Genomic DNA, 18,581 nt, shown 5'->3' on the forward strand with positions numbered 1-18,581 from the left:
GTGCAGAGGCCCTCCTCTCCAGTTGGATCAGCTGTTTCGGAGTACCAGACAGCATCACTACAGACAGGGGTCCAGCCTTCCTGTTAGAGCTCTGTCCTTGGCACGCCAGATGGGTACAACACTATACGGCACAACGGCCTACAACCCCTCAGTGAACAGCATGGTCGAGAGGGCGCACCGCTCTCATAAGACAGCTCTCGTTGCACGTTGCACCGACAAGAGGTGGAAGGAACAGCTCCCCTGTGTCCAGCTGGGTCTCCGCACCTCACTGAAGGCAAATGACGATGCCGCCCCTGCTGAGAAAGTCTACGGGGAGACACTGGCCGTTCCCGGAGAATTCTTGATGGAGCAGACACCCCCCTCCCGAGGTTGAAGGAACTCGCACAGAAGTTCACACCCTGCCGTAAGACCTTCAATGACAGAACCACCACCTACAGCCCACCCGCCTTAAGACTCCTGTGCCTACGTCTTTGTCAGGGTGGACGCCCGTCGGCCGCCCTTTACCAGGCCCTACAGTGGACCCACTGAGTCATCAGGCAGGCCACCAAGGCATACCACCTTGATATCCATGGGCAGGAAGACTGGGTCACCATTGACAGGTTGAAGCCGGCATTCATGTTGGACAGCGAAGTACACGAGGCAGGCAGGCAGGCTCCCCAGAGCTCCCCCTCAGTACCTCCGTGCAGACACACCCACTACCCCGCCAAAGCAGGGTCCAGGGCAGCCTAGGGGACACATGAGCCAACCCCAGATGTCGGTTCCACCCCACACCCACTCCAACTGCCTCAGCATTTGCGTGGTTGTTGTTTCATCCAGTAATTGCTCCTCTAATTTATTGTCTTGCAGGGGGAGTATTTGTAAGGGCATCAAATCCCCTCTCCATTCTTGTTTCGCCCTTCATATGTACATTAATCACATCATGTGTGTTACTTATTATTTCAGATTCTTTATGTATCCTCATTGTACGGCCTTTCCGCCGATATATATATCTTCCTTTTACATGTTCTGTAACGCATTATATGTCTTCTTATGCCTGTTAACAAACAACTGCATGGACGCAGCAGGGGGCCTCAGGTCGCCCGCTACCTTTCCATCCGCTTTCAGCATTATAAACCTATCAAGAATAATAAAGAATCAGTCTTTCACTTCTGACATTTCTTGAACCTCACAACAGCAGCTTTGGTAACAAAAACTATCTAGGTGGTGGTAGTGACAGCAGCTTTGGTTGCTTAACCAGCATCATTTCCTTTTGAATGCCTTCATTGAACAGGAACCTAACAGTTCTACATAACCAGCTGCATATCATTTTTAACCAGAAAATTTGTTGTTGACAAAAATGGGTTTTCAGAGTAATCATTTAAAGAGCTTCTCAAGCACTTTTCAAATTCTTGAAGAATTGAATTTAAATAGAATTTAGGGGATAGGCCAAGCTCTGGGGCCAATGAGGTCATGCAGCGCCGAAAAGGAAATTGACAGTAAAAGTTTTAAAGGTGTAAAACAGGAGGAAAACCTCAGTTGCACTATGAATCAAATTAGGAGTGTGTGGAAAGTAAGATGTTAGAAAAAATATGAAAGGTACAGTAAAAGTTAAAGGGGTTGCAGCTAGGGTCCGAAGGTACACTGCAAAGAACCTTCGTAATGTTTGTGCACCCCACATGATGTTGTGCACTGACGGCACTACCCCTATGTGGAGTTATTGAAGGTTACAAATTTAAGTGGTGGCAAGATTTTAATCTAGTGCCTATATCGCTTTAAAACGTACATTAATGGGTAAGGAAAAGTTAATTGCTTTATCAGTTTTTGATACAATATTGGTGTAATGTGGTCCTTTAAATCTTATGTTTTATAGTATGCTATTTGTGACATGTAATGTTTATGCATAATTTCTGGATAGTTGGAGCAAGTGTGCACAAGTGCATACTACACGCATAATTCAAGGAGAATTACTGTAGTGCTAAAAAATGCCAGTTTACATTTATTGGCTCAAAATTGTTAACCCTGTTTCTATGCATATGCCTGGGAAAGTTAAAACTCGGCACCAAGATAAAACACCCATATACCGATTGCTCTGATGAAATTAGATTATCGGGGCTCTGATGAAATTAGATTATCGGGTACCCAAGTCTCATATACTACAAAGTCTGTTAAAGTGGGAAATTTATGGCAGCGCAGAAATTCAGTATTCTAGATTTTTAAAAAAAAGTTCTTACTGCAAGTTATTAACACAATATTACAAGGATGTAAAACACATTCTAAAACTAAAGCTTAATGCTTGAACCTTTTTATTAAATCTAAGCATTATACATTATTAAAGTATTAAATTAGTATTTTCTAGGGCAAAATAGAAATTCATGTACAGACATTTTGCACCCAAAACTTAAAACAGTTCACTTAAAACATTAAAGCAGACAAGTGAATTTTTTAAATCTTAAAATATTTGACTAGAAATTTCACTAGGTTTCTTTAAAAAGCAGACCATTTAAAAAAAAAAAAATAACATACCAGAGTATTAACTCAAGTGCTGCAGAACACCAAAACCACATAGTTAGTCTGACGTCGACAATTACCCTATGAAACATTTCTATAAAAAAGATAAAAGACACTGTTATAAAATCGGGGCTTTGTATTTAAAATTTTACAGTAATGCATAAAGACTGTCCATAAACACTTAAAACTTGAATCAGTCTAAAATACTTCAGTTTCACATCAATAAAGTAACAATGATACAACTAAGAAATTAGAATTACCTTAATCCTGAAGGTATGTTTTCCTGGAGTGTGTGAAAAATAGATTTAAGTTACCCAAAAATCCAATTTAAAAACTGTTTTTTTCCAGAATTTGACTCGCTCGATTCTTTACCTACAGATTTCAAATAGTCATTGAATTGTTCTTGCGAATCAGGTGAAGGTTTGATAAATGATGGCTGATAGAGCCTATTACTTCCTTGAGAACTATGTGGAATTGATGTGAAATGAGCAGAATTTTTTTTCATGGTAGCAGAAACTTTCTCTATGGTAGTAGGTACAAGAGAAGTTTTAGCAGGCCTCATGATAATGTAATAGGTTTTAGTTGTGGTGTACTTAATATTACTTTCTGTAATGGCCAACTCTGTGTTGGGCAGCAGGAAATTTCTAAATTCAACTGGAAGTTCTTTACTCCCTTTAGAATAAGCTTTTGGTGCAAAGGTATTAGCACCATCCGCTGAATAAGTGGAAGGTAAGGGAATAGAAGGAAGAGTTTTGTCCAAATTTAAGGATTTTCCTGTACGTGAGATTAAATCTGTATCACCATTGTTTCCTGCTAAATTTGTCCTTTGATGTGAGCTGTTGGTATCTTCTCCAGGAGTGAAGCTCGCCATTTCTACTAATATGATATCATTAGTAAGATCTGTTGGCTTCCCTTCATCCCCAGCTTGGGAGGAACTCTCCAGCATTGTCCGAGATGATAGAGCACCAAGATCATTAAGATCTGTACTTGGTCCCGAGATTGCATGCAGTGAACTCTCCAGTTGAGCCGAGTGTCTTGTACTAAAGTTCTTCAGAGTAGTAACTAAGCCTAGCATACCAGTATCCAACAGTTCTACTGTAGGACTTTTATGTTCATTATATTCAACAGAATCTTGAACCATATGTTCAATACTAGAGGTACTTTGTGGCTCAAAGAGTGCAGGCTGATGATCTTCCGTAATGTTGGGAGATATATAGGTAGTGTTCATCATGGCTGTTACATTATCTTTATCATGTTTATTAGAAATTAAGGTTACAGGAACATTTGAGACTGGGATCACTTGCGCAAATCCAGTAACCTCTGACATCTCAATCACTGGTGTAGCCTCTATTCCTGAAGTTAGCGTACTGTAATTCACATGATTACTATCAAGTACTTCTGACATGCTGATAGAAAATTCACTACTTTTGAGATCTATCAGTAATGAAACAGGGGTACTACTAGTTTCTGCATTAGAAATCCTGGTCACTGGGTACTCTACATCATATGAAGAATTTAATTCAGTATCCTTATTTTCAGACATAACCAATGAAGACTCTCCTACCTCATTTACTGTGTTTGTTGCTGTAGTAATGGTAGTAGCAGCTTCCACTGCTGGTGCCAATGACTCATGTGAATTGTTTAACATGACTGACGAGGAAACTAACTTTTCAACGGGCATCAAACTTGATTCAAATCCTGCAATCATATTGTCATGGGAGGGTATCCAGCTGATTGTTCCTGCATTTAATACAGATGTTACAGCGACTGTATTAACTTCCCCCACTACCATTGTCTGGGTTGTTTCCACTGTCTTATCTATCCTCTGTTTTCCTAATGCATTGCCTGTCTCTAGCAAAGTAGTCAAGCTCAAAGTAGCTAATGTATTATTACCATTTTCAGTTGCTGAATCACTGCTTGATGCTGTCTCCCAAGTTTCCACAACTGTGTTTGACGTATTTTCACTAATGGTACTGTTGACACCCACCATACTGCACTTGCCACCTTCGCCACAAGTTTTGCTGGATTCCTCTTGATTTCCAACAACTGGTCTTGTATTTAACATCTGATTAACTTGATCTGTTTTGGATCCAGGAGTCATTTGTCTCATCTCCATTATACTATTTTTGACGACAATATCTTCCTTAACATTGTCAGTGTCAGTGTTTTTTGTCCATACCTTTCGGAAACTTGAAAGGTTTTCTGTCTTCCATAGCTTCTTGTGACCAAGTGGTAGTGGAAGTGTCATGTTCACTCTCTTGGCGATTCTTAATTTTTTCAGCGCCAGATAAAGGGTTGTAAGCATCGCTTTCACTTCGACTCTTTGCACCTGAAAAAGATTAATTGTCTTATCTACTGAAGAATAACTACTTCAATTTATGCAAGTGGCAAATGATACACAAGTTCTCAGACTACAAAGTTACACTACCTAACATTGAAAAATTTGTAAAAGTACTTAAAAGTAAAGAGCCTGAGAACTTTAACTGCCATAGTAGGAACAAAAATCTGAATTATCCAGAGACAAATTAAATTTAAATCAAAATTATAAAGCCAAACATAACCTTTATTGCAAGTTATTTTAAATTCAATCCAGGGCTTATTTTACCTTATTACTTACAGGTCAGATTATAAATCTAAATAATTACAAGTTTGTTTTTTAAATACACCCTACAGTTTACTTTTTCAAGCTTTGAGCTTCACTTTCAAACCAAAGTTTAGCCTCAGAGTTCAGCAGCCAACCAGAAGAGCACCCAGCAGTTACAGTATGTGCTTATACATCACTCGCGGCATGTGTTACTGTCTCTTCCACATGCCCACTCTACTACCTGTAATCACATTTGTCCGCAAGTCATATAATGTGTCAAATCCCAGGAATAAAGTCAGTTGTATCCAAACTCCCGGGTATATTTCTCTTTATGCTGATGGCCTCTGCCAGAATAAAAAAAAAAAAGTCACTGACAGACCAAATATGATACCAAGTTCCCACTTGCTCTCCCTCAAGAGCTCAAGGTCATCCTTGGTAGACCCAGCAAGATTTCCATCTTCCCTTGCAATTACCAGGCTAACTAAAGCCATGCTTACTGTTACAAGTAGCCACCAAAAGACTGAATATACATTTAAGCTCTTGCTTAACTTTCGCTCACAAGATTGATAGACCAACCCCTGGTGCAAATTGTAGAATAAAAAAATCATAAGTATCTATGAAAAAATTTTGTTTTTAATTTGTTTATTTATTTCTTTTAATAAAGAAAGTCACTATTCACTTCTCTCCATTTATTGTGAACCTTTCTCCTTTCAGATATAATGGAATGAGGGGTTAGAACAACTTGAGTAATTGCTGATGGAGAAGAGAAATTTTATTATTGTTAGGATATAAGGGTCAGCAGGAACCCCTTGTCAAAGTGATAAAAGGTCATCATTGGACTGCACTCCTATGTGGCCTGAGGTTGCAAGATGCTTGTAGCAAATTCAAGTCACAGACAAACGTCGTGCTTATGAAAATAATTTGTAAAATTCAACAGGGACTTCTGAAAGCCTACTGCAAGTTCTGGAAGAAATTGTGTATATGACTGGAGATCCTTGGTTTTGGAACTAGTCCTGTATGTCACTGAACCAGTTTTCAAATGTGATTTGTGGGTCCAATTGTCTGTATGTTAAATGTGACAGACCAGTTTCCTGTTACAATAAATGTTCACAAAGAAAGGAATTTTAGTCTTATGGTATGTCGTATATTGTTTGCAGAAGTCTAAACTTTTTCTGAACGGTATTCTTACATGCTGAATCTTCTGTGTGAAATGGCAATTCTATAAAACTTTGTAATTTGTTGTGTGACTTATGCACAGGTGTGGTTTTTTATAGAAACTGTGTATTCAATAATTTCTGGTGTATATCTTGCTAAAACTGTTTCTTATATGTCCATCAAACAACTGGATGGCCAAAATCCGCTACAGATTGGCCAGAAATGTAAGTAAAACTCTACGAGAAGTAGCAGCTCAATTTGGAGACTCAATAGTAGCTGTGTTTGTGCTTAGAGGTCTTAAACATGTTCCCAAGTATCAAATATTGTCCAAGTATCAAATTTTGTTGAAGTAACAGTTCTCAAAAATTGAAGATTTAAATATAAAAAATTTAAAGTCAGTACAGTGCTGCTTTTTGAGGAAAAGCAAGATAAACTCAGGGCAAGAAAAGAAGAGGAATCTTCTGAAGCTTGTGTTATAGACTGAAGCGATTCAAGAAAAGATGTTGGAAATACAAGCACAAATTACAGAAGAGAAGATGGCACAAGAGAGGCTCCAAGAAAGAAGACAAAAGATGTGTCTGCTATGCTTGTAGCCAGCCTGGACATAAAGCAAGAAACTGTCCAAAATTTGAAGAAAGATGAGGAAGAGAGATAAGGAAAAGAAACCAGTTAAAAGTGAATCCAAAGAAGAGGAGCAAACAGCAATAGCTGCCAAAACCAGAATAAATTCACAGGTAACTGTTGCTGTAATTGAAAATGAAAGTGAGAAGACAGAAAAAGTTAATGCAATTGTGAACAAATCGGTGAAAGAAAAGAAAATTCCAATTAATATGGAACTTGGATTCTGGTGCTAGTGATCACATGAAACCTCATAAGGACATACTTGATTTTGACAGTAGCTTCACATGTAACTTGAGTGGGGTGATGGAAAGAAGTCTTCAGTCCTAGGGAGAGGAAAAGTGATTATGAAAATGAAAGACCTTAAAAGTATACTTGCTCCAAATATAGATCAAAACTTGATGTCTGAAAGAAGTCGAAAAGCATTTTGGGCTAGTTACTTACAAAGGGGTTAAACAAGTGAAAGTGAAAAGTATTTCTAGAAGGATACTGGAATGAAGCAGCAAAGATGTATCAATGCAAAGCCAAGAAAATTTTGCAGGGAAATTAAATAAAATTACAGAAGAATGAAAATATGGAAATTACAGGGAAATTAAATAAAATTACAGACGAATGAAAATATAGAAATTACAGGGAACACAACATTCATAAATTTGTGGCACAGAAGATTTGGACATGTACTAGCCTTGCTCAAAATTTGTGAAGCAAACCATCATCAAATGGAAGTGGAAACCACTACTTTGCCACCGTTTTGGATGACCATTCAAGGTACAGTTACTAGCCTTGCCCAAAATTTGTGAAGCAAACCATCATCACATGAAGTGGAAACCACTACTTTGCCACCGTTTTGGATGACCATTCAAGGTACAGTGAAGTTGCTACAATAATGATGATGATTGAAATGAAACACTGGAGAAATTCGAGGAGCACATGGCCAGGGCAGAGAGGAAACACAACCAACTTTTGCAGTGCCTCTACACTGATAATGGGGGAGAGTATGTCAGCAAAGAATTCTCGGCTTTTCTTACAGAGAAGGGAATAGAGAGACGGCTGACAATTCCACACACTCAACAAAATGGAAGAGCTGAACACCCAAACCAGAATTTACTGGTCATAGCAAGAAAGATGATCAAGTCTGAAGTACACAAAAATTCTGAACTGAAGCTCCTTTGTGCAAATTACATCAAGAACAGAACGTCAATGGCCATAAACGAGATTCTATTTGTGTAGTGGAAATGGGAGAAACCTTGAATGTGACAACCTGAAATTGATCAAAGTGTTCAGCTGTGTAACTTGGGCTAAGCTGAGAGAGACTCCAAAGCTACAAGTTCAAGCAGAAAGAGGTGTCTACATGGGGAGTGTGTCTAAATGAAAAGGGGTAAAAGTTGTGGAGCATCGACAAACAAATCATGATCAATGCCATAAATGCTGAATTCAAAGAAGAGATTTACCCTTTCATGATCAAGGAACCAGCTGTGAAAACCACAACCAAGAAGCAACCAGCCATTTTCTTCTTATCCAACTCTGACGCTGACAACAACACTGATTGGGAGAACCTTCTCTCTGATGAAACCAACAACAGAAACCTAGAAACAATTGAGAAAATCATCAAGAATCATCTAGAGAACCATGACGAGGAACCACCCGATATGAGGAGGTCTCAAAGGACGATGAAACCAAAGAAGCGCCAATGTTGCAAGGTCAAGACAGATTTCCAGCATTTGCCAAAAGATCCAATGACCGTCGAAGAAGCACTCAACTCTTCCAACAAAGACAAATGGGAAGCTGCAATGCTGCAAGAAATGGAAAGATTAGAAAACCTGGTAAATAATGCCAAGACCAACAGGACCACAAGTGGGTATTCATAAGAAAATACAACAAACTTGGTGAGGTAATGATACACAAAAGACTCATAGCCAAAGGGTTCTGCCTAACACCTAGTTTGGACTATCTCGAGACTTATGCCCTTGTAGTGGGAAAAAGTGTTATTTTCATTATTAAATTTTCATATATACTTACCAAGTATAGTTTCAACTTGCACGGCAGCCTTTATTTAAAAAATCCACAGTAGTACTTCAATAGTTTAGTGTAGGTGACAAGCCCCACTCACTAACAGGAGAACTGGAAATGACTTGGCAGAAAACCTCGTTCTGTTTGTGCCTTATGTCCATGAGAGGGGAGGAGAGCGGGCTCCAATTCTGTAATTACTTGGTAAGTATATATGAAACAATTTTATCATGAAAACATTTTCATATAAGTAACTTACCAAGTAATTACATAGCTGAATCCCACATTGACAGGTGGGGGGATACAAGGACATATTCTACTCAGAAACATTAATAGTAATGAATTTGAAAAAGAAAAGTTTGCTAGCATTGAAACAATGCTTGTCATTTTCTTAACTGGTACGAGAGCTACTGCAGGTAAAAAACTGCCTCTGGCTGGTGCACATCTTAACCTGTAGTGATGTGGCGGTTGAGCCATGGGTCGCCTCTTCTCAAGTGGGAGCTTTGCAAAGGAGGATAGGCCTGACTGCTGGCAAAGCATACATTAAGTGCCCTTGCCCTGGGTACAGTACCAATATAAAAAACAACCAGACAAAGCTTTCACCTACACTGGGAACACCACAACCCATCCACCAAGACTGGTGGGTACTCCAAGTACATTGTACCCCCTGGCTCCCGAAAATTCGACACCTTACTTCAAGGCGAGGAGACAGGAGGAGAAAGAGAGATTACTATTATTACGTGGTGTACTTAGGTTGAGGGTTATAAATACAGATGGCTAAACGTTGCATTTAATGGTTATAGTGCTGTTACATCTTGCTACGGAACCGGCGGGGCTTCTCCAATCCCCAAACAAAAACAAAAACAAAAAAAACACCCACAATGCACCAGTCATAAGCAGAGCTTCAACATGCACATATTGCGCAAGGCTTAATACATAACAGTCCCTTCCCCCAAGATAAGACAAAACTAAACAATAAGCATCAAGAAAAACCATCATAAAAAATAAATCTTCACAAATTCAATGTATCAGGGGTTTAACAACTCTGCTAAATCTCCTTAAAACTGGAGTATGGGGTACACATGATTCATCCTTCTCATTCTTTTGAACATTACTGTACATGGTACATCATTATCAAAAGAATCTACACAACCTTCTGAGGCTGCAGGTAGATTATCATTACAAGACTTATCTGCGCTACTGGAAGAAACATGTGAGAGATAATCCTTAGTTGGATTAACAAGTTAATTGGTAAATCTACGCATTAATTGGTCATGTTTTCTCTTCCATGGCATATTTCCAAAATTATGAACTTGCACAAAATAATTTCTTACTCCTAAAACTTCTGAAATTTTTCCTTCAAAAAATTTTTCCAAAATTTTTTGTTGACACTGCATCTCCAACATTATACTTAGGAGCTTCCTGAGAAAATTTCTTTGACAAAATTTCAAAATCTCTAGTGTCTTAAAATGGATCTTAACTGATTCAACGGTTGTTTTAAAGGAATGACCAAACAACAGTTCAGCAGGTGACTTTCCAGTACTAGAATATGAACTTTTTCTATAACCGTACAAGAATCTACAAAGCCTAGAGTTTAGAGGATCCACTCTTAAACTTCAAGCCTTCTTTAAAAGTCCTCACAGCTTCCTCAGCTAATCCATTTGATGAAGGATGAAATGGTGCAGGAGTTATAACATACACCATTTTTCTTATAAAAAGCCTTAATCTCTTCAGAAACAAAATATGGTGTGTTATTTGATACAATTTCATCTGGAATACCAAAATTAGAAAAGGTTTTCTTAAGCAACTAAATAGTAACATTTGATGTCGTTGAGGAAGTAACATGGACATCCGTAAACTTAGAAAATGCATCTATAATCAAGAGAGAAAACTTATCCACAGGTCCAACAAATACTATATGTGTAATCTCGACCACACTTTACCAGGTGATGGCCAAGAAAGAACAGGAGCTTGATTTGGTTGGTAATTAGTATAACAAATACGACAACTCTGTAACCTCTGCAATATCTTGATCAATCTTAACCACCAAACCCAATTCCTAGCTTCTGCTTTCATAACATTTATACCATCATGACATTTATACCATTATGACCACTATGTAAGTTATCCAACACTTTACACCTCAATAGAGTGGGTATGACAATTCTGTTTCTATACAGTACCACATCATCATGTAAACTAAGATCAGTTTTCACAGAGCCATACTCAGACAATCTTGAATCCCTTTAGACCAACCAAACTTAATACACTGAATGATTTGATTTAAAACTTCACCCTGTCTAGTACATTTCTGTATAACCTCAAAAGAAATATCAAAATCTACTGCTTCTACAAGCTTAATATATTCAGCAGGGGTATGAAACTCGGTATCATCCTTAATAAGAAACCTAAGAAGTGCATCTGCCACAACATTCTCTCTGCCTGCTTTAAAGACAAGGTCAAAATCATACCGAGATAACAGTAAAGGCCCAACGATGAATACTGTATGTGCATTGGCTTGGTGTGGAATTTGATGTCCTTTACCAAAGTAGTCAAGTAATAGTTTGTGGTCAGTCCTAGCTTCAAACTTCCTACCAAGTAAGAAATATCTAAATCTATTAAAAACAAAAACTCGTGCAAGGCCTTCTCGATCTATCTGAGCATAGTTCTGTTGAGCTGATGTAAGTTTTTTTACTCAAAATATACAGGAACCTCTTTCCCATCAACTTTCTATAACAAAACAACTCCAATGGGTGAAGCATCAACTTCCACAATCAATGAACTTTCTCCATCATAATTACATAACGATGGACTTTCAGCCAAATTTTTTTCACAGTTTCAAAAGCAGTTTGTTCAGTTTTACTCCATTTGAAATTGCTTTCTTTTCAACAGGTATTACAAGGAGCACACTTACTACAGAAATTCTGGATAAACTTACAGTAATACGTAACCATACCAAGAAATGACAACTTCTGCAACAGAAATATGATAACCCAAATATTTTAATGAAGATACCTTGACAGCAGACTCTTTCTTATTAATCTGAATATTATGCTCTTAATATCTAAAACCTCACCAAATCCAAGGTCATGCTCCTCTTCAGTTTCTCCACTGATAATTATATCTAAATATGCATCAAAACCAACTTTTTATAACAAACCAGCAATAAACCTTTGAAATAGAGCAGGGGAAGAAGAAAGGCCAAAATGTAACCTTTTAAACTTAAACCCTTATAGGTATTAATTACCAAGTACTTCTGGCTCTCTTCATCCACTGGTATTTTTAAGTAAGCATTTTTTAAATCAATAATGGAAAATATTTTCCTTTTACCAACCTCTGGTAATAATTCATCAATCTTTGGTAATGGATACTGATTACAATCTAGACATTGACTCAATTCCTGGAAATCGCCACAAATACGAACAGAGTTGTCAGATTTCATAACAGTAACAATAGGAGCTGCCCATTCAGTTGAACTGATAGACTGAATTATATCATTAACCCAAGTCAACAAAGCATCTTCAACCATAGACTTATAATGAAAAGTAACAGTTCTGTGCTTTCTAAACGTAGGTGTTGAATCACGTTTCACATGAATTCTGGCAAACAAACCTACAATAGGTTTTTCAGTGTCCACCTCATAGTTATCAAACAAATCCTGAACATTTCTGTCTGTGTTTCGTATCTTGCATAATGAACAGCTTGAGTTCTAGAAGCTTCATACAGGTGTTGAAATATACTTCTGTTGTAGGTTGCCGTGGGTACATGATGAACCAAACAAAAACTTCTTTCAGTTTTCTTTGTTTTCTTCTGAAGATGAAAAGAGAAACCCACAAGATTCCTGTATATAACTTGTTTACTTGTAAATATTTACATATTTGAATCTCGAGTACTTTACGGTCCTAACTGTGACCCTTTTTCAAGAGATGTGAAGGTGGTCAGGCTGGTTCAAGGCCCAGCAATCTTCTGGAACTACTTCTCCCTGTGTTGTCATTTATATGATGGCTGTCCTGGTTTCCATTCTCTTGAGAGATGTTAATCCCCTCCTGTCGGTCTGATATCCTGATCTGATGGTCAGTGGGATTAACCCTTGTTGTAAGAGAGTGGTCACCATCAGTCTGTTGGGCTGGAGACCTAACCTCCAGGTCAGAAGGGTCGATCTTAGCTTCTTTTAATATTAAAGCTCGGCTTATGGGATCTTCTGAGGTAATCCTTTGTTTCCTTCCTTCACTTTAATCTCTCTGACGAGTACCCCCTTCCATTACCTTCCTAAGAGTTCCTCGTTGGGCGAGTTGGTAGAGTTGTGGGCTAGCACTCGCTAGGTCCGAGCTCGAGTCTCCGGCCGGCTGATGAAGAATTAGAGGAATTTACTTCTGGTGATAGAAATTCATTTCTCGGTATAATGTGCTTCGGATTCCACAATAAACTGTAGGTCCCGTTGCTAAGTAACCAACTGGTTCTTAGCCACGTAAAATAAGTCTAATCCTTCGGGCCAGCCCTAGGAGAGCTGTTAATCAGCTCAGTGTCTGGTAAAACTAAGGTATACTTAACTTAGCTTAGCTTTTTTAACTACCCTCCTATGACTGATGTTATTGCTTTTGTATATAAGCCTACTGTTTTTAAAATCCATCCTATGGTCCTTTTCCCAACAATGCCTAGCCATAGCACTCCCTGTGAGTTGAGCTGTACTGCCCTTCTGTGTTCTTGGATTCTAGTCCTTATTCCCCCTACCTATTTCACCCACATATTTGTCTCAATTGTTGCAATTAATTATGTATACCCCCCTATATCATCTGCACTACTGTCTTCTCCTTCCAATTTATTTTTACATACTTTGTTTTCTACGGTGTTGTCAAAGGTATACACAAAAATATATTTAATTCCTTTCATTTTTTATGTAATTTGTTTCATTTTAGGCATATAAGGGAGGGCAACTATTTTCTTGTTTTCTGTATTCCATGTACCCTGCATTTTCCTGTAAAAATCCTTCTAGCTTTGTTGAGTGCCCTTTTTCTGAACCATTCCGGGTATGCTAATGTATCAAAGCTTTTATCAATGTAATTTATTTCTTTATTTATCTTACAAGGGTCACACGTTCTCATTGCCTAAGAAATAAACCTGCTAGAACACCTATTTTTATACCATGACTATGAAAAGAGAAGAAATGAATATACGAGTTTGTGTGTGTGGGCTTTATATATGTGCTGAATTCATATCCTATTTCTTTCCTTTCTATCAGGATGTCTAAAAAGGGCAGTTTATTATTGTTACTTTTCTCTAGGGTGAATTGGATGTTATCAAAACTATTGAGTTCGTCTAGAAAAAGTTTCTATTTTATTTTCATCACCCTGCAGAATGGCAAAAATATCATCCTCATATCTCCACCAACCTTTCAATTTTAAGTTAGGGACATTAATATTAGGAACTAGACTGGTCTCAAAACATTCCATATAGATATTAGAGTATTTGTGATAATGAGGACCCCATAGCTACTCCATATTTGTTTGTATACTTGCCCCTCAAACGTAAAATAAGTATCACTAACACAATTTGATCATCTCAAGGAAGACTTATTTCTATGCTTGGATTGAAAATGCCCTCGAGTTGATCAAATTATGTGTTAGTGATACTTATTTTACGTTTGAGGGACAAGTATACAAACAGAAATATGGAGTAGCTATGGGGTCCTCATTATCACCAATACTCGCTAATATCTATATGGAATATTTTATCAAATTCATTTGAAATGTTAGACAATTCAAATGAATTTAATAAAATGTTATCCATATCCCTTGTACCTGTTTTTGATTCTTTACCATTATAGTTTTTTCTGTAAAGCATTAATTTCTTGAGATTTATTTAGCTGGGTTTTATTAATTCTATGTGTGTGTTTTTGTTTCATTATTGGTTTTTGTTATCGAAGAATATGTATGTTTCTTAGCAGGATCTTGAATTCCTCTCATTTTCAATTCTAATTTAGACTTTTATAGACAGCCCTGTTCTTTCTTGTAACATTTTTAATTCCATATTGTATATAGTACACACATTCTTTGGATCTTGCATGATGCTTCTGCCCACAGTTTATACACTTTGGTTCATTGCATGTCCATTGTGTGGTATATTCAGGAGATCCACAATAAGTGCATACTGGTTCATTTCTACAATTTTTCTTTGTGTACCCATACTTAATGCAATTTTGACACTGTAGTGGCTTTAGGACATAGGGTTAACTCTCTGTTTTGGCCTAAAATTTTTATTTTTTGTGGTAGATCTTCATCCTCAAATTTTATTTTTGCCATTTTTAATATTTGTTTATTGCTTTTTTTACTTGGTACAACATATACCTCACAATCCTGGACATTGAGGTATCTCTTTTTGAGAGAGTCTAATAGCACTTTCTTTTCGATTGGTTCGTCGTTTTTTCAGAAAGTACAACGGTACCCTGAATGCTGTTCATAGTATCGTGTTCTTCCACTTTCACGTTAATGTTATCTTTATTCTTCTGACATTTTGTCGTGGCTTCCATAAGCCAAGTCTTCTCCTTATTTGTCCGAGCATTTCTGCCGTTGGATGCCTATTTAATGAATAATTTTATAATTTTAAAGCTGAAATATTTTGGTCAGCTTCCTTGGTTAGAAACCTTGACCAGCTTCCATTCCCAAAGAGGGAGTCGAAGTGAGTCAAGGTTGGGTTATGTCATTATCCACTCTTTTTTGGGCGTTTTATATGGTATTAAAGTTTAACTACCACCCTGATTTTGATTATTTGGATTATCCAGAGAATTGTCCATTTCCATACCAGAAGATCTACTCTGTACTGGAGCAGTGGTTGTTAACTGTACCGAGACGGTTCCATCAGAGGGTCCAGGGGAACTTGAATCTCTACAATTACTGCTCAAAGATTGGAGGTAAAAGGAAAAAAAATTTAAACCTGAAAACCTTAAAAAGATATTGTCAACCTTTCATGGAGATTATTCTTCCACCAATGGCACAAGTGAAAACTGACTCCCAACGTCTACCCCCTACCCTACCCTACCCTACAGGAGATGGCACATCATGATGAGAGTGGCCCAAGTGTAAGCCAAACCCGCTTGCTAGATCAGAGTATTACAAGAATACAATCATCCCCACCTAATCATATTATGGGCAAACCGCATAGAATGCAGAGTCCTATCCCCAGAACCAGACACCCTTGGACTCCATGGTCCAGTCCTAAAGAATAGTTCCACCTTTGGGCTATCAATCTGATAACTCAGGTCTGAACATGATCGCGCAGTTGATGGTTCTACCACAGTTCCCATCATTTAGCTTCGGATATAAACCCAATCCAAGCTGATACCTTTTCCTATTTAACAGGTCCAATAAATTTTAGCAAAAGTGGAAAATTCCACTAAAATTAATGCAAACAAATATATAATGTTATATGGGACTCTTGGACTCAAACCCGGGGAACGAATTCCTGGGGTTCAAGAGCCCCTCACCACATCAAGGTGGTCCCACATCAAGGGGGACCAGGTTCGGAAAATCACCCCTTAGCATGGAAGACGTGGTTAGGCAATTAATGCCTGCATCTTGCAATAGCCTCTGCAGTGCGTCTTGAAAGCCTTTACGTTCTGACAAGCTTCTGGATAGTCTGAAGCCTGTCAGGACAAGAGCGGACAACCCTTTGGCATCTCTGAAATTGAGGTTGTCTGAGTAGAGGCAGTTTTTGGGGAAGGAGTCTCAAAAAGTCCACCCACAACCATAGCAGGTCCTAGAACCTTTCTTTCATGGGCCAAAACAGGGCTATAAGAATCACTGTAACGTTGCAATGTGCCCAAGACTTGTTCTGCAATGACCCCAAGACTTGTTCTGCACTCCCTGACCATGTTGAAGGGCAGAAAGGTGTAGAGGACCAAGTAAGACTGAACTAGCAGGATGACGTCTGTTGCCAATGCTAGAGGGTCCAGTGCTAGAGAACAAAAGGGAAGGCGATGGTTCCTTGAGGTAGCAAACAGGTCCAATGTCGGCCTGCTCCTAGTTTCGCAGATTCAGATAGACCAGGGGATTCAAAGTTCACTCGGTGGGAAGGACCTGCTTTCAACGGCTCAGTTCGTCCACCACAATATTTAGTTTGCCCTGAATAAATCGAGTGACTAGACTCACTTGATTTTATCTATCCACAATAGAAGTCTCTAGCTGTCTGGCAGAGAAAATAGAAGTGAGTGCCGCCTCGTTTTCATTTGTACGTTAGGGCTGTGGTATTGTCTGAATGGACTACCACAGTCTTCTTGTGAGCTAGGGTCGAGAAGCACTCAAGCCCTAAGTGAATTGCTTTTAGCTCTGACACTGAAGTGAAGATTCGGCTCTTCTGGCGGCCCACGTCCCAAAAACTTCCTGGTTCCCGGAGAGGACTCCTGAACCTAGAATTGAGGAGTCTGATTAGAAGTCTAGGTTTTGGGCTCAGAAGATGAATGGCTTTCCTTCCAAAAGTCTGCATTTGGACTGCCACCATTGCCAGTCCAACTTGAATTCTGGGTTTATGGGAAAAGTGTGTGTCCGGCTGTGTTTCCCTGTCCCAGTTGGCCTTGAGGTAGAATTGCCAAACTCTCATATGAAGTTTGCCTAAATTGACAAGTGTCTTCATGGGCGACAGAGTCCCCAGTAGGCTCATTCACTGATGGGCTGAGCTAGATGAAAGGGCTAGAAAGTTGTGGACCATCTGAAGGCAGCTGGTGATTCTCTTGGCAGACGGAAAAGCCAAAAAAGTCGGAGTTGAGACTCGTCCCCACACAGAGGAACTCTTGCGATGGGGCCAATTGGGACTTCCGAGGGTAGATAATTCCCTTCATGCACTTTTCCCTTAAGGGAATTGAAAAGGCAAGTCATCCAGATATTGACTGGCATTTATGCCTATCAAAGGAAGTCATTTGTTAGAGGAGCAAGGGCTCGAGTAGACACTTGAGGTGCCGTAGAGAGGCCGAAGTCAAGAGCCAAAACTGAAAGATTTAGCTGGTGCCAGGTCTTATCCGAATGAGAGGAATCCTGTAAAGCCCCCGCTCAACGGTTTTTCTATAATGAACCTCCGTTTTCTATGGTGCCTTTCCCATGAGCTTAGGTCACGCTTAATAGCCATATTTTATTTATGTAAATATGTATCTGTTGCTTATTCATTTGTGCCTGTTTATGTTGTACAAGTGTCAGAACGCTATTGTGTTCATTCTTGTAATTCTATTTTTACATGTTATTTGTATTTACCAGTCTTGTTTCACATTGAGAACAATTGACCTTGGGTCACCTATATCCTATTGTATGTCTTTGTATTGACGTCCGCATGCCCCTTTATAAGCGGCCTGCTCTCTCAATAAACCAGCAGTAAATGTCCACCTGCTCTGTTTTTTGCACCTTTCACAGTGGTGACCCCACGTCAGCTGGGGTGCGATGTGAGCGAAGCGGCTGGCTGTGGCGCTGCCCGGGTCCGGGGCCTTCCGAGGGCGGCCGCACGACTTTCTTTTGGGCTGGGCTGGCTGCGGGGCATCATCGATGTCCTCCTCCAACAGGGCAGGCTTGAGACGGTCTACAGACACCCAGTTGTCTTTCCCATGGATGGCCAGCCAGAATGCTTTACTATTTCTCTCCAGCATGCGGAAGGGCCCCCTGTAGGGCCTGGTTAAGGGTGGGCAGACGGCTTCATTCCTGACGAAGACGTGGGTGGTGGAGGACAGGCCAGAAGGCATGAAAGGCGATATCCT

The 18,581-nt window shown here is 39.1% G+C and overlaps 1 protein-coding gene across 1 annotated transcript in view; it reads right to left on the reverse strand.

Moving 5' to 3' along the window:
• Positions 1–2,253: 2,253 nt before the first annotated feature.
• Positions 2,254–18,581, reverse strand: part of LOC136825004 (mucin-22-like) — a 48,474-nt gene continuing 32,146 nt past the window's right edge. Inside the window, exon 4 of the mRNA XM_067081001.1 lies at positions 2,254–4,816. Within this exon, the coding sequence (XP_066937102.1) occupies positions 2,798–4,792 (1,995 nt within the window). The 5' untranslated portion in view covers positions 4,793–4,816 and the 3' untranslated portion in view covers positions 2,254–2,797. The remainder of the gene's footprint in view (positions 4,817–18,581) is intronic.

This window comes from Macrobrachium rosenbergii, chromosome 36 (assembly GCF_040412425.1).
Source record: "Macrobrachium rosenbergii isolate ZJJX-2024 chromosome 36, ASM4041242v1, whole genome shotgun sequence".
NCBI lineage: Eukaryota > Metazoa > Arthropoda > Malacostraca > Decapoda > Palaemonidae > Macrobrachium > Macrobrachium rosenbergii.